This window comes from Lactuca sativa, chromosome 7, assembly GCF_002870075.4.
Source record: "Lactuca sativa cultivar Salinas chromosome 7, Lsat_Salinas_v11, whole genome shotgun sequence".
In the NCBI taxonomy this organism is placed as follows: Eukaryota; Viridiplantae; Streptophyta; class Magnoliopsida; order Asterales; family Asteraceae; genus Lactuca; species Lactuca sativa.
In genome coordinates, this window is record NC_056629.2 from 23,151,625 (window position 1) to 23,179,352 (window position 27,728).

General features: G+C 32.5%; 1 protein-coding gene across 1 annotated transcript in view; it reads left to right on the forward strand.

Annotated features, from left to right (window-relative positions):
- Positions 1–275: 275 nt before the first annotated feature.
- Positions 276–27,728, forward strand: part of LOC111898951 (gibberellin 2-beta-dioxygenase 8) — a 37,813-nt gene continuing 10,360 nt past the window's right edge. The window contains exons 1-2 of the mRNA XM_023894831.3: positions 276–396; positions 13,280–13,761. Coding sequence (XP_023750599.1) covers positions 13,289–13,761 — 473 coding nt within the window. The 5' untranslated portion in view covers positions 276–396; positions 13,280–13,288. The remainder of the gene's footprint in view (positions 397–13,279; positions 13,762–27,728) is intronic.

Sequence of the window (27,728 nt, forward strand, 5' to 3'; positions counted from 1 at the left end):
ACAGATAAGTCTCCCTTGTCTGCAGTTTTTATGACTAATTCGTGATAACTCCTAATTTTTTTACTATTTTATAAAAAAATTCAATAAAAAATTAAGCTAAATTTATAAATTTTTTTTGAATATATAAATGTGCCACTAAAACAATAAAAAAAAACACTTTATTATGATATAACTAAAAGAAACGTGGTCACGTTTTAAACCTAGCCCTTAATTTTAGAGTACAATAACTTCCAATCATTTATTGACTTTTAATTTTGACTTGGGAAAGCTTTCCCTATAAAATCTAACAAAACCTTCCAAGCATTTTTATATCTCATTACTTTTTTTTTTCTCTCTCACAATGCTTTGTACTGCGGTTTTTGCATAATTATTATATACCCTGAAGATTTGGAAAAGGTATGTCAGTTTTTAAACTAATTCCATGTTTAAAATTGTTTTTTATTATGTTAATGGCATCAATTATCGAATTTGTTATCAGAATTTTAATTTAAATCGGTAAATCTTGTCTACTTTAAGCTATTTTTAATTATGTTTATGTCTCATAATTTGAACATTCAATTTAAAAATAATAATAATAATAATAATAACAACATCGCTAGATTACAAGCAATTTGATAAACTTGTTGCGAGATAATAACCATTGTTTGTCATTTCACAACAATTGATGCTTTAAAATGTTGTATTATACAACTCTATAATGCATAAATTGTTGTGTATGGCAAAAAACTGTTGTGTACGAATCACTTCTTTTTCTTTTAACATCAATTTCGCTTTTATGTTTATTATATTTATTTTGCATTTTTGTCGTAATCGTTATTGACTTGCTTCAGTAATTAAACTACATCACATTATAAATTATGAGTAGTTTTATTCCTTGTTTGGAGTCAAGATTAAATAACTATCGGATATGGAAAATGGGTGGGTTGATAACGTTTAGAAATGGATTGGCCATAGCATCAATAATTTTATGAGTGTATTACATGGTGAATTGATACAAACACTTAGTCACTTTGTTGTTTGTTTTATAAAATTTGCTAATAATTAATGTAAAATGAATCCACAAAATGCAATAATACTATAATCGTATTTACAAAAGTATTTTTATCTTTTAATAAGTTGAGAGATCAAGTCTCATACTTGGACAAACATATAGATTATAAGTATGATTTAGAAAGTATATGTATTACTATTCTAAAAAAATTATAACCATATTTTAAAAATATCATATCTTCAACAAAGATTATTAAACGAACACTCATTTCATAAAATGAATTTTCCTATAATAAGTCAGTTTTTCTAATCATATATTTTCACAAATTGAAGTCATCTAATATGCTAATGTCGATTAGCAAAAATAAATAAATAAATAAAATTCCAAAAAATGAATTGGATACTATACATAAAACTATTTTAATTTATCAAAAAAAAAATTATTTGATATACATTTTGCAAAGCTAATTAATTATGTTTTATGATAATATTCAAAAAGTTGTTATTCAGAATAATGTATTGTCCATTTTGTTTATTATAGTAATTAACTTGGTATTAAAAATAAATAACAAGTATAAATAATTATTTTCACTTTTCACGTCAGAGATTGGTTAAAATAGGAAAATAGGCCATTGTTATTAATTTTTCTATGTTTATTTTCTATTTAATGTTGATAAAGTTTACTAACAAATAATGATATTTGTATGTATAGAGTTTTATTAATGTTCTTTTATACTGAACTCTTTGAATTTAGATAAATAACTAATTTCGTTAATATTTAGCATCAGATAACAAATAAAATGAACATTTATTTAATAATTCATATAAATTCAAATTGTATATTTATAATTAAATAGTCATATAAAATTAAATAATTCCAAAATAACATGATTTTTAACTTATATGGATGCTTACAAATATTACATTATAATAATCGATAGTTGCATGTCGATGAGAATTGATATTTATTCCTTTCTGTCTCTGCATTTAGCTTCTTGCCCAGAATAAGAATATTAAATTGTTGAAATCAATGAAGAAATGTGGATTGAAATCAGATATATATATATATATATATATATATATATATATATATATATATATATATATATATATATATATATATATATATATATATATATATATATATATATATATATATATATTGGAAATGGTTATATGGAAACAAAAAAACCCTAAAAATCATAAAAATGCATAAAAAAAAATACTTAAAGATTACAAAACTTTTTTTTAGTTTATATATGAAAAAATCGCTGAAAAAAAATTAAAAAATCGATTTTTTTTGTTTTTTTTTCAAAAAAATTTTCAACGAATTTGAAGAAAAAACTACGTTTTTTTTCATTTATAAAGTTAAAAAAAAGTTTTGTGATTTCTAATTATTATTTTATGCATTTTTATGTTTTTTAGGGTTTTTGTTTTGTATAGAACGAAAACCTATATATATATATATATATATATATATATATATATATATATATATATATATATATATATGAATGAGTTTATTCTCCCATTGACAAGTGACATAATATTACAAATCTTTATTAATATTATATGTCACCCGTCATGTTATATGTCAACCTATTAATTATCTATTTTAAATTTAAAATTTTAGATTCCCATTTTAATTAGATTTCATTAAATTAGCAATTTATTCTTCATTTCAAATTTCAAATTTTAAATTTCATACGTTAATTACATTGAATTATTTAACATTAGAATAATAAATAAAATAAAATGAATATATATATATATATATATATATATATATATATATATATATATATATTATAAGGTGATAAAATTCCATTTATTTATTTAAATCAACAATTATAATTTTATATAACAAAAATATATCTATTATTTAATAATTTATTTAAAATGTTTTATTTGAAATAATTGATTAATAATTTTAAGTTTTTACTATGAAAGTTTAATTAATTTTATAACTGTGGATCTCACGAGTTATAAACTAATATATATATATATATATATATATATATATATATATATATATATATATATATATATATATATTGTTTAGTTCATGTGAGACGACCTAATTTTATAAGAGTGAGACCGTGAGACCAATTTTTTCTAATGAAATATTCTAATACTCCAGTGTTCATAAAAATTAAATATGTGTAATATTCTAATATTTTAAAATAATAATTTTAACATATTTTACATTGAAACATTCTAAAACATATAATGTTTGAATATATTACAAATTCTATTTTTACGAACAATAGAATATCATAATATTTCAATCAAAAGAATTTGGTCTTACGATCTCACAAAATTATGTCCGTCTCAAATGAACTATTATATATATATATATATATATATATATATATATATATATATATATATATATATATATATATATATATATATATATATATATATATATATATATATATATATATATATAGCTTATGAAATTATACTTTTGTATCTTATCATTCATTGTATTTTCAAGATATTTCAAATTCAAATATAATACACCATATAAATTATTTATTTCGTTAACAATTATTATATCTTAAATTGTATAAACACCAAACTCAATTACAAAATAAGTAATTTATTTTATACCCTTGCTAATACAATCACAAAAGCATATACAAATATATTATACTATAAAGCGACGGTGATAGTATTAATGAATTATTAATGAATTTTCATTTTACTTAAAATTGAATTTCTTATTTACTTTCCTTAATTCTAGTTTTCAAATTTTTAGCAAGAATTAATGAATTATTTATACATAGTTAATTTGTACAAAAAGCTTTATAACTCATACTTCTTAAAATTCAATATATAACTAATATGTTTTATAATATAATATAAGATATAAAATAATAATTGATAATTATATTAAACTTTATAACGATTGTTATTTCTTTTCTGAGTTGCTCAAGAAGATCGAAAAAAAGAAGTTGCATACCATGGTGACAGAAGAAACAAATTGATATTGATACCAATAATCGAATATAAATGTAAGTTTTTGTTTTTTAATATTTGAACCATAATTATATATATATATATATATATATATATATATATATATATATATATATATATATATATATATATAAAGTAAGGTAAAGCTGTGTATTTTTATACAAGAATATGTAATTTTAATGTAAAAATACAGTTTAGATGTAAATAAACATATGAAAATATGTTTTAAATATAACAAAAATATATATTAACTAGCACGACATTTGTAATTGAATCATTGGTAATTAATGGTTGATATGGAACCTGTTAATTGCTAACTGAGCGATTGGTAATTAAACCGGTCATATACATTTTAGTTAGAGTAATTACTAAAATCGTCCATGTGGTTTGGTCAAAATTGCACGTTTGGTCCTTAACTTTTTTTTACACTAGGATCGACCCTGTGGTTTGATTTTGTTGCGTTCTTCGTCCCTATGGTTTGGTAAAAATTGCATGTTTGGGCCCTAACTTTATGTATGTAAGGGACAAAAAATACAACAAAATCAAAGCACAGGGACGAAAAACGCAAAAAAATCAAACCACAAGGATGACCCGAGTGCAAAAAAAAAGTTAGGGACCAAACGTGCAATTTTGACCAAACCACAAGAACGATTTCAGTAATTTACTCTTTTAATTATGTTTTTATCAATATAATTTACATTTTCACTGTTATTTTCTACTTTTCATTATTAGTCGATTAATCTATTTATGATATCTAGCTGTAAATTATTCAAATTCAATAACAAATTGTAATATTTAACCTAAAAAATCATATTTCATTTAGTATATGTCGTGTGACTTTATTATTATTATTATTATTATTATTATTATTATTATTATTATTATTATTATTGTTAGATTTCTCTTTTTTTATTTGTTTTTTATGTTAGAAAAGAGGTTAGCGAATATCAATTATAACTTAGATATTTCAAGGATCGTCTGTGAAAACATTTTCAAAAATTTGTTATTTCGACCATAATTCATGAACTAATATGTAACCATATTTAGGATAGTTCAAGAAAACTTAATTCGGATTTCATGCAAACTTTGAAATTGAGAACCACATAATACTTTTATTTGATGTTCTTTAAGAGAAGATTTTTGCATAGTAATGTTAAGTGAAGAATAAGTATATTTGCAAGAACCAAAAACCATGAATATATATATATATATATATATATATATATATATATATATATATATATATATATATATATATATAATCACGAACTCTTAGTAATTAAAACAACCATGAATATATATATATATATATATATATATATATATATATATATATATATATATAATCACGAACTCTTAGTAATTAAAACAACCCCTAGACCCTCATGTTTCCGGCATCAAATTAGTTTATTTTGAGTGTGCACTTTGTACCTCCAATCTCATATTAAACTTGTGTATCTAATGAAAAATATGATTATAATACAATTAATACATATTTATACATAACATGATGGTTTAAATATAAAAAAAACCTTGTATTTATACAAAAATAATTATGATTTTTCTATGTAAAAAAAGTATTTATACGATTTCAAATGTCATATATATATATATATATATATATATATATATATATATATATATATATATATATATATATATATATATATATATATATATAACGATTTCAAATAGGAAACTGTTAACATTGAACGATATTGGAAAAAATGATATTCAAAGTGAAAAAAATGAAGTATCAGAATTGAAAAAATAAAATAAAACTTAATGTCAAAATTGAAGATAGTGACATTGTAATATCTTATGTGGTACATTTTTTCAATTTTTACGTGTCATCATATCAACTTAAGACCATATAATTAAATAGTGACATATCATGATGTCACGTCATCAAAGATTGACACGTCAGTATGTCATATCAGCCGATAACTGGATTAACTGATCAAGTGGCCAATATTTTAAAACATTAAAAGCTTAGAGGGTGTTTGGGATTACTTTTCAAAAAGACTTTTTAAACTTTTAGCTTTTCCAAAAATGTAAAAGTTTGAAAAGATGTTTGATAATTCTAAAAGTCTTTTGAGAATGACTTTTTGACATGAAAAAAAAAATGAGTGATTTTAAAAGCTAGAAATTGTGATTTTTTGTGACTTTTGGCTTTTTAGGTTTTGTTCCCTCAAAAGATAATCCAGATACATTTTAAAACCTTTTTTTGCAAAAAGCTACAAGGCAAAAAAATCCTTCCGTTGAAAAGGATTTTTTAGGCTAAATTGAAATAAAAAGGATTTACGCAATGTCAAAACTGGATTTTTGTGAAATCATGGTGACTTTTGAGCAATTTTTTCTTTTATATAATTAAATCCAATAAGTATTTTGTATATTAAGTACATTACATTAAAAAACATATTTAAAATTTACTATTGAACTTACTAGTTACTAACCAAAAGTAGGATCTTAAATATTGTTAGATGATTTCTAATTTGTTTAAATAATTAAAATGCATATTGTTAAATTTACTTATATTAATAACTTATGATAAAAAAAACTATTATAAATATTTTTATTTAAGTAAAGTTACTACTTTAATAGTTTTAAAGTAGTAAGAGAACTGTAAATTCAACAAACTGTTGATTAACAATTTGACGGGAAGTTTATTTATTAAACAAATGGCTGAAAATAAAAATTATTTAGTTTAGTTAAACGAATTAACACAAAAAATGTTCTCGGTTGTTAATTCATGTTTATAAACATTTATTCATATTCGTTCGTTTGAGTTTGTTTATGTTCAATATTTATATTACATTATACATTAAGTATTATAAACATCACCGTAAAACTTTTGGATCCGAAGAAAATATTAAAACGTCACCGTAAATTACAATCAAATTTTAAAATTAATTTTAAATGTGTAATTATATTTTTATGTTGTTTGGAATATAATTGTTAATGTTTACTGACATAAACAATATAATTTATTAAAGGAACAAAGGTTAACAAAAAAAAACTCATTTATATTTATATTTGTATTCGACTTATGTGGTTGGGTTGTCACTTTCTTAGGGTTTTTTTTTGAACAACATATAAATAGATCAAGTAGTCACTTAAAGAGGCTTCGATTTAAAAGCATTAAATGATCAAAATCACTTTTTGAATTAATTATAACTTTATGATATCATATTTGAATAGACAAAGCAAATCATATATAAAAAGGAATTTCACTTTTTAATTTTAGTTTTTTTTTAATATATAATACTTCTTCCGTTCCAAAATTATAATACATCTTTCCGTTTTGATTTTTCCTAAAATAATAGTCAACTTTTAAAAATAAATAATATTTTACCAAAATACCCCCTCATTATTACTTAACCAACTAAGTTACTGATAATTAATGCTGTCATTTTATTGTATAAAGTTACTGGTAATTAATGTTTCTTTAATCTGTTTGTTTTTTGTCTGTGGAAAATACTTTAGGGACGGACGGAGTATATGAGATAACGATTAAAGTTTTTTTTTTTTTTTTTTTTTTTTTTGTGGAGAATAATTTCACTTTTTTTTGTCCGTGGACATTTCCATATGTTAACAATTGTGAAAATTTAGGTAGCATGCAAAAAAGTTTTTTTTAATTAATTTTTTTTTCAAAATTTTGCATCTACATAACTGCAAAAATTTAGGTAGACTGTGTTTATAATTTTTTGTTTAATATTTTTACATGTCACCTTATGACGGGAAGAACTCAAATGGTATAATGATTTTTATGAAGTTTGTATACGAATATTATGCACTTGTTTCTTATATAATTTTCACTAAGGAGCCTAATTTAAAGATAAAAATATATGATTTTTCGACATCTAAATTGCGAGTGTAATATGTCTATTGATGACACTAGTTACAAAATAACAAATAAAAAACAGGTCAAACAAATTCTACTATGAAATTTATGAATGATAAAAATTAGGTTTTGTTTCATACTTTTCAAAGAGTAATCTATTTTGGAGCTAAAATAGTATATAACATCCGAACATTCAAATATGGAGTGTAATATGTCTACGGAAAAAATGTAAAAACTTATTTGGGGTTTTTTTTCATCACGTTATTTGTACTGATTGTCATCCATAGACATATTAGACTCTCAAATTGGATGTATGGACATCATACATTTTTAATTTCAAAATAGGTTTTCCGACAAAAATGATGAAAAATAACATCATAATAATCATTTACGACTTAACTTCTCTTGATCACAAGGGTGACCTGTAAAAATCTCAGGAAAAAAAACATTTTTGTAGCCCACCTAGATTTTTGGAGGTGTTGAGTTGTGGAAATATAAAAATAATTCGCAACCACTATGACTTTTACAAATAGAGTATGTGAAAATTATGGCTATTTTGTGGGAAAAATCTTTAAAAAGGCTATTATGTTTATTTCATATATATATATATATATATATATATATATATATATATATATATATATATATATATATATATATATATATATATATATATATATATATACTTAAAAAGAAAACATTTTTTTTTCACAACTTCACCACATTCATTTAAAACTCTCATGATTTTTCAATTTCTTTCTAATAATGATTATAAGTTGGTTAATAAGGTTAAATAAATATCAAACCTAAAATGTAATCATATATAAACTAAATTTTAATATTAAAAGAATATTTTTACTTCTACTTATTAAGTTATATTTTTTAACTTTTATCATATTATACTTAATTTATTAGTTTTAATATATTGTTGGATGTAAACCATTATCATTTTAAAGCTACAACCTTTGAACAATTTGTATAAAATACTTAAATATTAATTCAAATATAACATTACAGAGTCAACTTAAATATAAATTTTACTTGAACTTTAACAACCTAAAGAATATTTTGTAAATAGTTAAAAGTGATAAACTATAGAGTATTTCTAATAATGATTATAAGTTGGTTAATAAGATTAAATAAATATCAAATTTAATATGTAATCATAAATAAACTAAATTTAAATATTAAAATAATATATTTTACTTATATTTATAAAGTTATGTCTTTACCTTTTAGCATATGATACTTAATTTATTATATTTAATATGTTGTTGTATCTTGTATGTAAGTCATTATCAACTTAAAGCTACAACCTTTGAACAGTTTGGACAAATACTTGAACTGTTAATTTAAATATAACATTAATATAGTGTCAACTTAAATATAAATTTCATTCCAGTTAAAAACCTCAAAGAGTATTTTGTGAATAGTTCAAAATGATAAATTGTAGTGCTAAATACAAAAAATAGATTATAATCTCAATTTAACTAAAATATTTCCTAAAGATATTTTTATAATCGTTAAAAGTTTTCAAGTAAGTAGCTTAAAATAACTTACAATAACAATAGTTAAAAATAACTATATATAAATGATTATATTGTTACGTTTAAAATAAAAAACAATGTTTGATGTTTTAAATAATTATAATGATAATAATTAAAACGTTAAGCAAATAAATTTTAAAAAATTAATTAACAATAAGAACAACTGTAAATAACATTAAACTATATATTATATTTAATTTTATTCATGAGTAACTCACGGGTAGAAGTCATTCAAACGATTAAAATTATGTAGTTATGATAGATGTACATATTATCATATAATTTAAAATAATCAATATATTATATAAATTTAACATACGAATCATTATATCAAATTTAACAATGTTATTGTTATATTTAAAAAAAAAACATATATTTATAAAGATTTCAATTATATAGGTGTTTCTGCACAACGCGCACGCATTCGTCTGGTGTGTGTGTGTGTGTATATATATATATATATATATATATATAGAGAGAGAGAGAGAGAGAGAGATAGAGAGAGAGAGAGAGAGATAGTGAAATGCTATTTTGAGAAATAATATTTATATGTGAATTTGAGAAGGTTTTTTTTTTTATCGAAATCTTTTCGCTCCAAATATCACCGCATGACGTTATCTCCTCGTCTAGCTCATTTGAAACTAAAAAAATGATATAAAAACGATCTTTGTTTTTGTAATGTTCATATGTGCACATTTTCAAATGCTTATGTACACATTAAAATATGTTGGATTTGTATATGTGTACATTCAAATGTAATTGTAGGGTTCTAAGATCACATTATTCAAAAATGTGTTGGATCGTAATATGATTGTTCTCGATATGAGATCGAATATGGGATCATAAGAATAAGATCTGATCCTACAACAATAGAAATTTTAAATTCGATGGTCCTGAATTTTTACCTAATAAATTATAAGGTTTTTAGTATTGACTTTGGAATTTACCAAAAAGGACTAAAGAACACTCTGATTTCTTTCTTGTTCAGTAGTTCAACACTTCACAAGTGTGATAAATCAAACTATCACACCTTCAAAAATAGTTGATAGAATTTGAGAAATTACCTTACAATTTTATTAATTTCTTCATTTAGTGGTTCAAAATCAACAAAAGGTATGTCCCTTTTCTTTTTCCTTTCCATATTTTTGTAACTTAATATTATTTTTCTTGTTCTTGTGACTAAAATTGTATATTTATATCATCATCTAATACATAGAACTCCCGAATGATTATATGTTGGCAGAAAATAAGACAATGACTCAAAATGACATACATGTAGGGATGTCAACGGGGGCAAATGGGACGGGAAGTGCATCACCCACCCCCGCGTCCGAAATTTCCACGTTCTCTCATCCCCGCCCTCGCCCCCAAAATGTCCAACCTTCCTACCCCCGCCCTTGAATCCCCCTTATTACCCCTGCCCCCGCCCCCGTTCCCCCGCTCCCGATTGATTTTGGGATGCATTTTTTGGGCTAAAAGAAGTTGTTGTTTGGGCTAAAAGGAAGCTACTATTTAGGTAACAAATAATTATTTATAGCATAATTTTACATGTTAAAAATAAAAAGGTTATGTCATCTTAAAAACATTATACTAACAACATAAAAACATGTTTTTTTTATTGAATTATGAAAGCTCAAAATCATGTTATTGTTTATTATATTTATATAATTAATATATGTAAATATATGTATAATTTATTAACGGGGTCCCCATGGGGGTTTCGAAACGAGATTGTTGACCCCTGCCACCGGCCCCGAAATTAAAACGGGGGTTAACCTTGTCCCCGCTCCCGATTTTTTTTAATAAATACCCCCAAACGAGAAATAGCCCCTATGGAAACGGGGTCCCACATGACTTTTTGACAACTCTACATACATGTAGGCATAAATTCCTATATTTTAACAAAAAAATCAAGAAAATTAAATTTGGCTCCTAAATATATGTAGTCTTCAAAGCACAAACAAACAATCCCATATAGAAATAGAAAATAAGATGGTACCAACAAAATACACTTTTACTACCAATTTTTATGACTTTTAGTGGTATGCTTTTTATTTAAGTTGTAAACGAACCCAATGAACACAAACAAAAGTTTTTTTTATGTTCGTTCATTTAAGTTAGTCAAACAAATAAATGAACAAGAACGGATACACAAATACATTTTCTTATTCATGTTCATTCGTTTTTCAAATTACATTGTTCATGACTTTATTTGACCTAATATGATTGTGTTGAGTGTATAATGTTGTCAACATGTGTTATAACTAATGCTATAAACATTTTATAAATTTTGAATGATAACTGATTAATGAAAGTGTATTTCTCATGTTCTAAATTTAAAATTATGTTATTTTGGTAGGATCTTAAGATCCTCATCTTGAATATATATATATATATATATATATATATATATATATATATATATATATATATATATTAACTATATTATAAAACATATTTCACAAATCTTGAAATTTAAGAGGTATATAATTTAAAGCTTGATATACAAACAAATGAAGCATAGACAAACAAGTAATATTTTTATGGAATGTTGAAATCACCATTAATTTTTACCAAATTTGGATAGAGTGAATTGAGTAATTGATTATGAAATTTAAATTTGTCAACAAAATATCAATTTGTTTATCTTTTCGTTGATGTCAAAAATTAAGATTTTGTAATTTGTTTTCTAAAATGTTTGGTTGCGCGAGAATTGGTAAATTGAATTCTATTGTGTATTATCAAATTTTGGGAAGGCTACTTATATCACAATGAATTGCTAATTCGTAAATTAAAAATTAAACCTCCAATTAAGATGTCATTTAGAAAAGTTGATAAATATAAACTTTGTTGAAATTAGGAAGCAGTTAAGTTTTCATTGGTTAATATTGCTTAAAAATAAAATTGTTGTTAAGTTTTCATTAATCAATATTGCTCGAAATAATGTCATTGAAAGGGAAACGATATATTTTCAACACCATGTACGATTGATATTTTTTTCTATCTAGCATTGTTTAGAAAGAACGATTGATAGTTTTGTGTTACAACATTACCGTTAAATGTATATTACAATAAATATTAATTTTTAAATTATTTTTCTATTTTATGGTTATATAGTTTTACTAAGATCATACTTTCTTCCCTATTTCTCACATCTCACGGTTACCTCTTTTAGATTAGAAGTAGTGATGGTGAGCGAGGCGGTTTAGGAAGAGAAGAGGCAGGGGAAGGTCATTTAGGAAGAGAATAGGTTAATAGAGGTGGTTTCGGACGAGGGGAAGGGTAGAGACGAACATATCTGAAAAAAAGAAAAATGGTCATGATTTGATGGTTCAGCGGTGGTGAGGTGGTTCCAAGGGTAGTCTAATGATCAATATGGTAGGTCTCTTATACGATGATAAGATGAGAGAAGTGGTAGAGAAAAAATTAGAGAGAAATAAAAGATATTTATAAGATAGGTGAGTGGGTAGAGGATAAGCGGAGTGAAGTTTTTTAACTGTTGTTTTATTTATATAAATATTATTGTATGATTTAAATTAAAAGATAAAGTGGCCTAGATTTGTTCTCACGTTCTCAAATTTGATAATTATTCTTATTTGATATATATATATATATATATATATATATATATATATATATATATATATATATATATATATATATATATATATATATATATATATATATATATATATATATATATATATATAAGCTAAGAAATCAAATAGGAGTTTTGTCGTCCAAATTCTATGTATTGTTTGGAAAAAAAGTCAAAATTCACTTCAACAAAATCTAACTAAAAAAATAAATACATTCACCATAGTTTAATATAACATGATGTGGTTGTCCTTCCATTTCTATGCAATCAAGGGTTTAATTAACAACTCAATATAATTTCCAATTTTTTTTTCAGACCATACAAATGGAACCTTTTGATCCACCCTTCCAAGAATTTTACAAGAAACTATTTGATGATAATTTCTTCAATGGACCATGCCCTGGAGGCGATGAAATAGAATTTTCCCACAATGCCAAAGAGTGCAAGTTTGAGCTGCCATTAATCGATCTAAGCCACTTGAACATATATGGCTTCAAGCGTGAGGATTGCAAACGAGAAATTGCTAAAGCTGCGCAAGAATGGGGTTTTTTCCAAGTAGTTAATCATGGAGTTTCGCAGGAAATTCTGGAAAAGTTGATGAGTGAACAAGTGAAAGCATTCAAGAAACCGTTTCAGGTGAAGGTTAATGGCCTCCCTGAGCTAAATTTTCCTACAGGAAGTTACCGATGGGGGACACCCTCAGCAAATTGTCTCCAACAGTTGGCTTGGTCGGAATCATTTCATGTTCCATTGATTGATCTCTTAACAATAGGTGCATGTGCTGCCGCCGACTTTAGGTAAAATTCACTGATTTATTTAGTTCAAAAAGTATTGATTTGTTTGCATGCTTCTCCAATTTGAACTCTTATCATAACTCTTATAACATTTTTAACAGTTGTTCCTAAGGTCCCTTATATGTCCCTAAACCATCAAAGCATAGTTGAAAAGTATTTGTTTCACATTCTCAACCAATTAAGACAATATACTTATCCATTTTGTTATTTCCTTCTGAATCACCTCAAGATTCAAAAGTATATAACTTCTAAATTGTAACGAACCAAAAATCAAGGGTAAAAATTTCATTTTTAAATGTAGCTAAAGCATTGATACCATTTATTTAAAACATTTCGAATCATCATTAAGTAAAATATATATATATATATATATATATATATATATATATATATATATATATATATATATATATATATATATATATATATATCAGAGTTTATCCCAAAATCATTCTTTGCGGAAATCATAGGTGTGTGCACTGCGATCAATCCGAGTCCTTCTTTTTCCAAATCGATGATACCTGAAACTATAAACAAAACTATAAGCACAAAGCTTAGTGATTTCCCCATGGCATACCCCACACAATCCACATAACCATATAGTCCATATCAGCTATAACAACACATATATCGTAACAATCGCATAAGCATGCATATACACATATAAAGATGCCATGGAAACCCTACAAGGTCTTATTCACATACTCACATAAATCATATCAACTACACCAGCCATGCACATAAACATATAGGGAAGCCCTGGAAACCCTCTAAGGTCTTACATCGGGTGTCATGGGAACCCCCACATGGTCTTAGCCCAATGCCTCATGAACCCCCCGAGGTCTTTGACCTAGGATGCCAAGGAAACCCTCCAAGGTCTTACACCTAAGTGCCCCAGGAACCCCCCGAGATCTTCCATGCAAGTATCACAAAGACCACTAGCATATCACGTACCACATAATCAATTAGCATACCACATAATCACTAGCATACTCCCTATCACATAACCAACTAACATGCCACATAATACAACTTCAACTAGTGTATCACATATTATAAAATGGGTCGACATTGGTGCCTTAGACCCATTGGTATGGTGAGGAGACTCACCTAGCACTCTTGAAGTCCCGTGGATGCAACTCCAGCTGCTGGTTGACAGATTCCCGAACTGAGAACATCAAACAATACCCTACTAATATTTGGGTCCAATGCATAACCACAACTCTATACTTGGGGTAAAAGACTACTTTACCCTAACTTAGCTTCATTCAGCACAGGGCCCAATCCAAAGGCCCAAAAGTCAAACCATGGACCAAAGCCAAACATATGGCCCAATTTTCCAAATTGGGCCCAAACCTTTACATGGTCTCACTTTAAGGCCCAACCATTTATCTCAGTCCAACATTTGACATTCTAATGGCCCAATATCATATAATCATTAAGTCCCAAACTATGGCCCATCTATGGCCCAATTTTCCAAATTAGGCCCAAACTCTCATATGGGCCTTACCTTAAGACCATCAACATATTCTAGTTCATATAATTATTCTTGGATGGCCCATTAATAATCCAATCACCAAAGCCCAACGGAAAGACCCAAATCAAGACCTAAGTGAAATTAGGGTTTTCACATAAGATGATGATTAGGGTTAAGTTTTCTTTCTTAACCCATTAAGGACTTAATCCATTAAGTCCCACATGGCCTTAGGTTAATTTGCAATGATTATTAATTAATATTTTAAGTTCATTAAATAATTCTGTTGCGGTTGGCATTAGGGTTTTCCAAACCATAATTAGGGTTTCTAACCCATCTTAGCCTAATAGGCCCAATAGCTAATCCTTCGACCATTTAGGGTTCATTAGGCCCGTTATGATTTCACTAAGCCCATTAGGGCTTCATTGGACCCATTAGGGTTTCAAGCATCCTAATCAAATCAAACATGGCAAGGAAACACACACCGCCACCCGACACGACGGTTGGTGGCAACAAGAGGCGGCAGCCACCACCCTACGGTGGTGGTTTGAGATTTCTACTATTATTCGGTACCATTTACAATATACAACTCGATAACACACACACACACTAATATAAACACACACACACAACCACCTAGTGGTGGCCGGCGGTAGCACATGGCAGCAGCCACCACCTCACGATCGTGGCGGTGGCTTTTTCGGCTAGACAAAACACCTACAACACATCTTAAAACCAAAAGATTGGCTGAAGCTAAGACATACATGTATTGCACACACCATGCGTCACCTAACAACAGTGGTTGGCGGCAGCTTGATGGCGGAATTCCGGAGGGCGGCGGATGGTGGTTGTCGTTGTCGAACACGACAACAACAACAGTTAACAGCGGTGGTTGGAATGGCCGGGTGTGGCTGTGAACGACGATAGAAAAGAACGAAGAAGAAGGAATGGTGGTAGCGGCTTCAACCGAGGGTAGCGGCTCCTCCATAGCTCGTTTCCCCGGCAAGGAAGTTAACGGTGATCTGCGGCGAGCGCGTAATCCAGCAGCAGCAACCACAACGGCATAGCGACTGTGACTCGTCCCTCTTTACGACCGACTGCACAATGCCTCTGCTGTTCTTCATCTTCATTCGTAACGACAAAGGCAACGGCGACACTTGGCTCGGCAGCTAACGACCTCGATACGGTGGTGGCGATGCCGAAACATAGGAGAAGGGAAGGCGACGGCTGGGAAAGGGAAGGTATAAGGAGGGTGGTGGCTGGTGATACCTTCTAGGGTTGGGTTTATGCAACGACTAAATACCCGACACCCTAAGCTAATTTACGATAATGTCACAAATGGTCCCTCTCCATACAAAACTTTTCAAAACAGATCTCATATTTACCCAATACACCCCTATTCTTGTAATTCTTTTCATAATCAATCCAACAATTACCAAATAGCCCCCCCCCCCTCTACAATTTATTTTCAATTAAATTCCATAATTTACCCTTCAGCCCTTAGTTTTCCAAAATCTTTTCAAATTAAGTCCCAAAAGTTACCATATAGCCCTTGCCTTCATAAATATTTACAAAACTAATCCGGAACTGACACCTTGCTACATAATTATTGATTATAAAATTGTTACCTTTGGCTCCCAAAAACCAACACCTTGCTACATAATTATTGATTTTAGGGCTATTATACAATAAGTAATTAATTAATTTATTTATTAAATAAATGGGGTGTTACAACTCTCCCCCACTTAAATTAGATTTCGTCATCGAAATCATTCCTTATCATTACTTACACGCTCAACAATTCTAGTAACGCGGTCACCATCTTGGGCACACCCTAGTCTTCCCAGGGTAGCCGTAACCAATCTTCGCAAAGCCCTAAAATCCACATATGAACGAATTTCTTGCAACGGAATCATGTCTACTTTATTTGAAATCTAGCTAGAGTCTCGAGGTGGTCAGACTCCCTGACAAACCGTTCATACTGTATTAGTATCGTTGAACCCGGCCCGATTATCCTTCAACTGACTACTCGACTTCTGATAACTCAAGATCCCCACTATAAAACAGGGTCACAAACCCAATCATCCTTGCAGATCCCTCATACTTGGCCAAGGCTCAGCTAATCCCGCTATGAGTGACTTGTCACTTCGCATTCAACTAGCTATTCCGTTCGTATATGTAACCTAAAACACCACTACTAATACTGCCCAGTCTTTGAAATTGTCTGAAACAACATGCTGCTACATGACTGATTTCCAAAATCGACTGAGGCCTTCCTGGTCTCAATTTGTTCGACAATAATCTGAAATACCAGGTTCCAACCCGATTATGGAGCCAAAAGGCTCACACATAGTTGATCCATGCAACTTCTGAGCGAAATCCTCCTCTGGAACTAGTTGCCACCAATTATCATGTCGTTGTGGCTCTAACAACCTCCCGATCCAACTGATCGGGTCCATGCATCAAACCCTGACGTCACCAAATCCAAGGCTAAAAGTGATTGCTACCCGACCAATGGTAGCCTAATATCCCATCGGCCTTACGCAGTCCATTGATTCCCTGACCTCATAACTGTAGTGGCGTTCCTACAGCCTCATCATTGGCTCAATCAGGTCTAATCCATCTGGGAAATTCCTGATGGGTTTTGAGCATTCTAACACTTCCAGAGTGTACATGCAACCCTAATAACCTTGAATCTATGTTTTCTCTATATACATGCAAATTTCTTTTTCAAGGTTATTTCCTAACTAGCATGGCATGGGGATTACATAAAACATAAAACTAGTAGAAATACATACCTTGTTGTTTCTTGGATTCCTTCAAGACTTTGTGAGCCTAGCACCCCAAATGTTGTGCCTCAAATGCTTCACACAACACCACAAAACTTGGAATAACTTGAGAGAATACTTCTTACACTTGAAAATCGGTTATGCCCTCTCTAGAAACACTCTAGTGCCGATTTTGCATGCTATAGGGTTTCTTTTATAGTGTGTCATAATTAAGAGTTACAAATGTAAACCCTAATTGTCATGACTCTTCATTTCTCATGACCCATGGGTTTGTAACTCCCATGGACTATCCATGGAGCTCCATATGGTTATAACCAAACCCATAAACCATGGATCATTAATCCACCATAAAAGAATTGATGATTGTCATAATCAACCCTATATATTTAATTAGTCTCACTTTGATCACCAAATTAATACTAGATTAATACTTGATCAATACTAATTAAATAATACTATTATTAATATATTAGAACTTATAATATATTAATGATCATAAGTGCCTTATTCTCTCATCTAGTCTATCCAAGTATTGCAATGCCATGCAACCCAAATGGACCATGATGGGTTGGGTCAAGTACATACCAAATAAAGTTATGGACTTAGACACTATATCCAACAATTCCGAAATCCAACCCGTAGATTTCCATATCCTCACTGCTACACCCGAACCGGTAGGTACTACTCTTCCTTCCGCGTCCTATCAACGCACTCATGATATCTACCAACCAAGTGAAGGTTGCGGCTACACCCACAAACTTACATCACTTTAGCACTATTTACTAACCCTATGAATGCTACGGCTGCACCCGTAGACTTACAACACTTCCAACATTATCTACTGCTAGTGAATGCTATGGCTACCCCCACAGTCTTACAAAAGTTTCCATACTACCTGATCGCTAGTGAATGCTACGACTACCCCTACAGTCTTACAACACTTTCCATATCGGTCAAACATGCACTCGACCTAACACTCAACTAGACTTGAACTCTAACCTGGTTTCCGAAACATGCTATCTGATGCCAAGGAAAAGTGTGACCCAAACGTTGGAACGTTTTTCTAAACTCCCAACTCACCCAATCCTTAATCTAGACGACTACTCGACCGCCTTCCTCCCTGACGGGGATACAAAACTCATCCTAGTCTCACACCTATTTCTGCTCTTGAGTACCTGATCGATTCTCCCCCACTTAGCTTCGGCTCTTCACAGCTCGTGAGAATTGAAGGATCACCAGTCCTTCTTTCTTTCCAGTAATTTGATGATGACAATTTGTGCTTACCAATGCTAGTGATCAATCACCAGTTAAACCCTAAAATCGTCCATCCTCTGAAATCTTGAAGAGTACTCTTGAAATCTGGTCTAGTCTAACACCTCAAACCATATACCATGCTAATAACTGGAGGCCTTAATCTTCACCCTAGCTAATGAATCCTCGTTCCTACTTCAAATCTTGCAACACCACAGAACACAACCTATGCAAAAGTACATTTCTCTTGAACATCCAATGTTCGAACACTTATACATCTAACACCCGCAACTGACTCCACTATCTTCATGCTACCAGTCCTTCCCTAGCAATGGTAGTGCCTTGAACTCCAAAGTTCTTCCATAGACAGCTAACGGCCATACCCAACAATGACAGAACTATTGAACTCTAACTTCCTTGGAGAATTATCGCTTTAACTCTAACGATATCATCTTAACACTACTCCTATATAGATCCTGACAAAATCCGGAATGATAACGGTACACACGGAACCCACTTCACAAAATACATCCCTCTGTAGGTTCATCAAGGACTTTTCGGCATGCAAAATGGCATATTACAATCCTTGATAACCCAAGTAATAGCAGAGAACCGACCCGAGATCTAACTTATCCCCGCTCACTCATAATTCTGAGGCGATTCAGGTTCCCAATTTTTCTTACTTTCTAATAGTCCACTGTCAACAATCTGGAGAAATCCTGATCACCTTCTGCTGACATGATCAACCCCGCTACCCTGTAGCAACCTAAACCCTTGGAGCGACAAACTCCCTTGTGCACTTTCCCGTACGTTCTGCACTGACTCCGACCCTGCTGGCCTTTCACCCAATGATCAGAAGTCATGGGTCTCTTCCCCAGACCCTCTACTATACACACCTAGCGCGAACCTCTCTTCTCAAGGTGCTTCAACTCGATCTCGCATCTGCAACCTCTTGGAAATCATATCCTTCAGGGTCTGACTCCTTGTCACGCTCACTAACTCACTTGCCAATGGCTAAGCTTCAACAACTGGAATTCTGGAACATCCTCTATCCCTAAACCGGGTCACAAACTTCTCCCCAAACCTTCTCAGATTCTCCAAGACTCTCACCGATTCGAGTATGGATCATGTGCTTTCAGTAGTATGGGCCCAATACTACCTTCCACACCTATCCATACTTTCCTCGACAATCCTCCCGAGTCCTCCAAGTCACTTCCTCAAACTGATGCACCCAAGTCCTAATGCTCACTACTAACCTGTTGAATCCTATCCTAGGATTTTCTAGATTCCCGACCTCGCCATGCCATCAGCTGCTAAAGAACTCCCCATGATGCCAGCCATCCACCTCCCGGATATAGTCATATCCACTTAGTAGCTGACTCTCATCACTCAAGAGTTCCACAAAGCACAAAGCAAGCAACATTCATGCAGTAGCACTCCGATCCAAAGAACTATCATAGAACATTCCGTCCACATGTCGCGACTCACGTTGTCCACATCCATCCATCCTCACTGTCGGCTGCCTTATGCATGCAAATTATACACATAACAGGATCTAATAGATTGTCGAATAATAGACTCTACCCTAGGACTATAACCAAACAAGGAACAGGAAATAAGGCCAAATCTATTATTCTAAGGCTATAAGATCCTAACCGTGTACAATTTTAAAAGCATACACGTAGTAGTTACTAATACCAATAATCATTCTCATTCTAGCATGGCATAAAATATTCCCAAGGCTACAAGCATCACATATCAGGCCAATCTATTGTTGACTACTCAACACTAGCATGCAAGTCTACCAGCTCATGCAACATATAAAGGCATCTCCCCTAGCCCTAACTAGCTTGCGATTCTCGGATTCATTAATCAATTCATAACAGATAACATACATGGGTATTCTGGGGAAACTTACTTGAGCTCGGTTGATTGCATGCACCACACCTTTTCTTGTCTTATAAATTCTTTACTTAAAAAATTTTTTCTTTTGAAAACTTTACATATCCTCAGTTTGAGTTCAGACTCACCCGAAAGTATGTTCGAATCCCTCAAACCAAGGCTCTGATACCAACTTGTAACGACCAAAAAATCAAGGGTAAAAATTTCATTTTTAAATGTAGCTAAAGCATTGATACCATTTATTTCAAACATTTCAAATCATCATTAAGTAAAATATTTATCAGAGTTTATCCCAAAATCATTCTTTGTGGAAATCATAGGCGTGTGCATTGCGATCAATTCGAGCCCTTCTTTTCCAAATCGATGATAGCTGAAACCATAAACAAAACTATAAGTGTGACATCCCCAAAATCTCGGCCAGAAAAGACCGATTTCATTTATGCTTTTTAAAACATTTTCAGAGTAAATCCATTTGATTTTTAAAAGAGATGCGGAATTTGTTCCCAAAAACAAAACATGATAAGATAGATATTTATCAAAACATTTCATATAGAAATATGATTTCATTTCATAATCAAAAGTCGGGATGTCATGTTCCGATACAGATCACAAAGCATAAACGATTACATTACAAGTCATTCAACAAATATATACATATGCAGACTTGTAAACAAAAATGACTTGATGATTCGCCCATCTTAAGCTCTTGCGCCACTTCCTGTAATACAATTAAACTGAGTGGGTCAGGCTTGGGAGCCTGGTGAGCATATAGGGTTTTCAAACCCACAATAATTATATTTAATTTCATCAATCAACAATAAACCCGATTACCCATTCCCGTTATCCTCACCTTACGTTCCTAAAAATAACGTCTATTATAAGGAACTTATTTCAGGATTTTCATCGGGACGGACATTACTGCAGAGGGGCTTCCTCAACAATAAGTGTCCTAAAGGCAACCATGTGGGGGATAGAGTACACCGGTGAACACGTCGTTCACAACACCTACAGGTAATGAGCCTGCTAGTGTTCCACAGGACAGTCTAGAATAGTCTATGGTCGTCATCCATACTCTGTTGAATGACTAGAATAACACCAATAACACCGAGGCCTCTCATCTGTTTATTACACACCAATTATCTACCCATGTTCTACCCAACATATTAGTAGATAAAAATATACATTTTTATACACTGTTTAAAAACCTGTATAGCATGCTTTAATCAATACATATTCCACATAACAGATGAGGCATACACACATAACACGTATTTCATAGAGAATATACATTCACACATATAACCACAAAATATATACACGTAGCACGTATTTTATATTAAATACTTCATAATATTGCGTTGGAGAGAAAATAACTACACACTCACTTGATCAGAAGATGATCCGACAGTACTACGGCTTATAGAAGTAGCGTCTCTCCGTAGATCTGGAAGACCTTCAAAAAAAACCGGCTCCTCCCGGGCAGGGCTTCGGCTCGGGAATAACGCTCTTCGGGATTCTCGGGGCTTCGGATCTCGCTTCGGGGCTCGGGAATAATACCGGGGCTTCGGGATATGATTGGCACGCAAATCGAGGCAAAACTTAGAGAGAGGGAAGAGTTTGAATAAGAGAAAATGGCTGATTTCGAGTTCTATTTATAGGCTGAGGGTCTGGGATTACGCGGGGCGTAATCTCAAATTACGCAGGGCGTACTCAGTACGCGGGGCGTACTCGGTTACGCGGGGCGTACTTTGACGTCACTACGTGCGTCGACTGGTGGTACTCGAGTATTGGTCAGACAAGTTGCATCCGACTGAGTACGCGGGGCGTACTCAATTACGCGGGGCGTAATTGACTCGTCGAACTTCTAAATTGCGTAACTTTCGCATACGAGCTCCTTTTTCGACGTTCTTTATATCCACGCGAAGGTCAGACCATACTCTACAACTTTCATTTAGACTCCGTCGGCTAATTTTGAATTTTATTTTTATTATTTATTTTTAGAAGGCCGGGACAGAAAAACTTCGTTATAAATTCATAACTTCTTCGTCTGACGTCCGTTCTCGCCTAACTTTTCATCGTTTCGCTACTAACAACGAGATCTTCGATTCTCATTTAGATTGTTTCGGCTAAAAATCGCTCGATCTCAAATCGAGTATTTGGGCTGCATACTGCTAATTCAAAACTTAGAAAAATCATAACTTCCTCATACGAAGTCAGATTTGGGCGTTCTTTTTATGCACGCTCTCGGTTTAACGAAATCTACGACTTTCGTTTAGATCGCTAAGGCTAAATATCGCTCTATCTTAAATTCATATTTTACTCACTCGACGTCGTGCCGGTTCTGTCGTGAAACTTCGACAGGTCATAACTTCTTCGTTATAACTCGGATTTTGGCATTCCTTATATCTCCGGAATCCTTGTTTCAACCACTACAACTTTATGCAAAGATATCGGGCTTATCTCACACTTTAATTTTGACGCTTATTTTATTTTTAATTCATTAAATTATAATAATTAAGAAAATAAACACATAAATCACATAATTCACATAATTCACAAATAATTCATTTTTATTATTTCAAATTGGGGTTACAATGGCTAACCTAGACTATTACATTGCTAAAAATGGCAAGCCTAGAAACACGGTCGTTACAATTCTCTCCACCTTAGAATGATTCCGTCCCCGGAATCACACACCAGCAAACAAATGCGGATAGCGACTCATCATGTCACTCTCCGTTTCCCAGGTGAGATTCGGCCCATTCGTGTGTTTCCATCGGACAAGCACTAACTCAACCATCTTACGTTGCAATTTCTTAGTCTTTCGGTCAACGATTGCCTTCGGTTCCTCAATCAACCTTTTGTTCTCATCGATCCTCAACTCCGAAAGTGGAATTATGTCGGGAACTTCTCCCGTGAACTTCCTCAAATAACACACATGGAAAGTGTTATGAATTCCATTCAGTTCTTCTGGTAGTTCGAGCTTGTAAGCTTGGTTCCCAATCCTCTGAAGAACTTTAAACGGTCTAATAAACCTTGGACTTAACTTTCCCCTTTTACCAAATCTTATAAGTCCCTTCCACGGCAAGACTTTAAGTAAAACCGAATCTCCAACTTCAAAAGTCATCGGTCTTCGCTTTTTGTCAGCATAGCTCTTTTGACGGTCCTGAGCTGCTAACATTCTTTCCCTAATTATTTTCAACTTTTCAGCCGTTTGATGGACTATCTCCGTTCCATAAACTGCTTTTCCCCAGCCTCAAGCCAACAAGACGGCGTACGACACTTCTGTCCATACAACGCTTGATAAGGTGCCATCTTTATGCTCGAGTGAAAACTATTATTATAGGAAAATTCTACCAAAGGCAAATGTTCATCCCAATTACCTAGGAATTCCAAGGTACACGCTCTCAGCATATCTTCAAGTGTTTGTATCGTCCGTTCGCTCTGACCATCAGTCTGCGGATGGTAAGCTGTACTTAGACACAACTTGGTACCCAATTCCTCTTGTAGACTTTTCCAAAATCGTGAGGTGAAACGACTATCACGATCCGACACAATCGTTAACGGAACACCGTGAAGCCTCATAATTTCCTTTACGTAAGAATTCGCAAGCTTTTCCATAGACCATTTTTCATTGGCTACTATGAAATGCGCACTCTTAGTGAATCGATCAACGACCATCCAAATCATGTCGTGACCACTTTTTGTTCTGGGTAGTTTAGTGACAAAATCCATAGCAATGTCTTCCCACTTACCCATAGGCACAGGTAATGGTTCTAAACTCCCGTATGGTTTCTGATGTTGTGCCTTGACTCTTTCACAAGTCACACACTCGGCCACATACTTCGCGATGTCAAGCTTCATCGTCGGCCACCAATAATAGGGTTTCAGGTCCCTATACATTTTTGTGCTACCGGGATGAATCGAGTACATGGTTTTGTGAGCTTCTTCCATCAGAAGATCTCTGACTCCTCCTGTCTTAGGTATCCAAATCCGATCTTGGAACACCTTCAGTCCATGACTGTTTACACCGAACACCAACATTTTGCCCAAACGTTCCTCCTTTCGGTCATTTTTCTCAGAAGCTTCGCTTTGAGCTTTCTTTATACTTTCCAAAATAGTCGAGACAACTTCAATTCTCAACGCTCTTGGCCTTTTCTTTTCAAGATTGACCTTCCGACTGAGAGCATCAGCAACAATATTGGCCTTACCGGGGTGGTAAAGTATCTCACAGTCGTAGTCCTTAAGTAATTCCAGCCAGCGTCGTTGCCTCATATTCAATTCTTTCTGACTAAAGAGATATCGGAGACTCTTATGATCAGTGAAAAGTTTGCACTTCGTGCCATAGAGGTAATGCCTCCATATTTTCAGTGCGAAAACTACCGCTGCCAACTCCAAATCATGAGTCGGGTAGTTCTTTTCGTGCTCTTTCAGCTGTCGAGACGCATATGCGATCACCTTATCCCTTTGGGTCAAAACGCAACCCAATCCAACCCTAGACGCATCGCTATAAACAGCGAAGTCTTCAACCCCATCGGGTAGAGAAAGTATCGGTGCCTCGCATAGTTTCTTCTTTAGTCTCTCGAATGCTTCTTTATGCTTATCACTCCAAGCATAAGTAGCTCCTTTGTGGGTCAAAGTTGTTAATGGACTAGCGATCGAAGAAAAGCCTTGGATAAACCTTCGGTAATATCCGGCTAATCCTAAAAAGCTTCGGATCTCCGTGGGACTTTTCAGTTGTTCCCACTTCATCACAGCTTCGATCTTTGCTGGATCAACCATTATCCCTTCTTGGTTGACCACGTGACCCAAGAATTGGACTTCACGAATCCAAAAATCACATTTGGAGAACTTTGCATACAGCTTCTCCTTCTTCAAAACTTCCAACACTTCTCGCAAGTGTCTGCCATGCTCCTCCTGGCTTTTCGAATAAATCAGAATGTCATCTATGAACACTATCACAGATTTATCAAGGAACGGATTACAAACCCTGTTCATTAAATCCATGAATGCTGCTGGAGCATTGGTTAGTCCAAACGACATAACCAAAAACTCATAGTGTCCATATCGGGTTCTGAATGCAGTCTTCTCTATATCCTGCTCCCTTACTTTCAGCTGATGATATCCTGACCTCAAGTCGATCTTTGAGAAATAACTTGAACCTTGTAGTTGATCGAATAGGTCATCAATCCTCGGCAACGGATATCGATTCTTTATTGTTGCCTTATTCAGCTCTCGGTAATCAATGCACATCCTCATGCTTCCATCTTTCTTCTTTACGAATAACACCGGAGCTCCCCAGGTGATGAACTAGGTCTAATGAAACCTTTGTCCAATAACTCCTAAAGTTGCATCATTAGCTCCTTCATCTCCGTCGGTGCTAATCGATAAGGTGCTTTTGCAATTGGCGTTGTTCCAGGCAACAAGTCGATACGAAATTCTACTTGTCGATCAGGCGGTAATCCAGGAAGATCTTCGGGAAATACTTCCGGATAATCACACACAACAGGAATATTTTGCATCACCTTCTTTTCTTTCTTAGCATCGATCACAAATGCTAAGTATGATGTACACCCCTTGGTCAAACATTTTCTGGCTTTCATTAGAGAAATGATTCCAGAGTTTACTCTGCGTTTATCTCCGTACACCATAAACGATTCCTTCCCAGGTGGATTCACTTTCACTATTTTCTTCTTGCATAAAATTTCAGCATCATTGGCGCTAAGCCAATCCATTCCCAAAACGATGTCGAAACCGTTAAGTTCGATAGGCAATAATTCCTCGTGGAACTTATTCCCATTCAAGTCAATTAAGATGTTTTTCATACGATAGCTAACAGGTACAAACTTTCTACTAGCAACTTCGACTAATAAAGCATTATCTAGTCTATCAACAGGCAAAGCTAGTTTTCTACCAAATTTATGCGATATAAAGGAGTAGTTGGCTCCAGAATCAAATAAAATTTGGGCAGGTAATTTGTTAACGAGAAAGGTACCTGAAGCGACATCAGCTTCGTCTTTAGCAGCTTCCAGTGTCATCTGGAATGCTCTCGCCTTTGGCTTTGGCGGAATGTTGGGTCTTGTTGCTTCCTTCTTTTTCGGACAATCCCTTGAGATGTGCCCCTCTTCACCACAACCATAACAAACATTCTTGGTGAAGGTGCAGTCGTTGGCATAATGCCCTAGCTTTCCACATTTGAAGCATGTGGTTTCCCCGCCACACTTCCCATAATGCTTCTTCTTGCACTTGTCACACCATTTAGCTTCTACCTTTCCTCCACTTCCCCTCGAACTAGACTTCGAGAATTTACTTTTCTTGCTGGACCCTGAAAATCCATCGATTTTCCTTTTCTCGCCAACCTCTGACCTTTCCAGACCTTTTTCCCTGATCTGGGTCTCAACATTTCTAGCAGCCCAGATGGCGGCTTTCAATGTGGTTGCTTGCTTAACCATTGGACCATAGTCCGCTGGTAGTCCAAGGGCAAACTTGTTGACCTTAGAGAGTTCTGTAGGCACCAAATATGGGATAAACTTCATCTTTTCTGTGAAACTTGC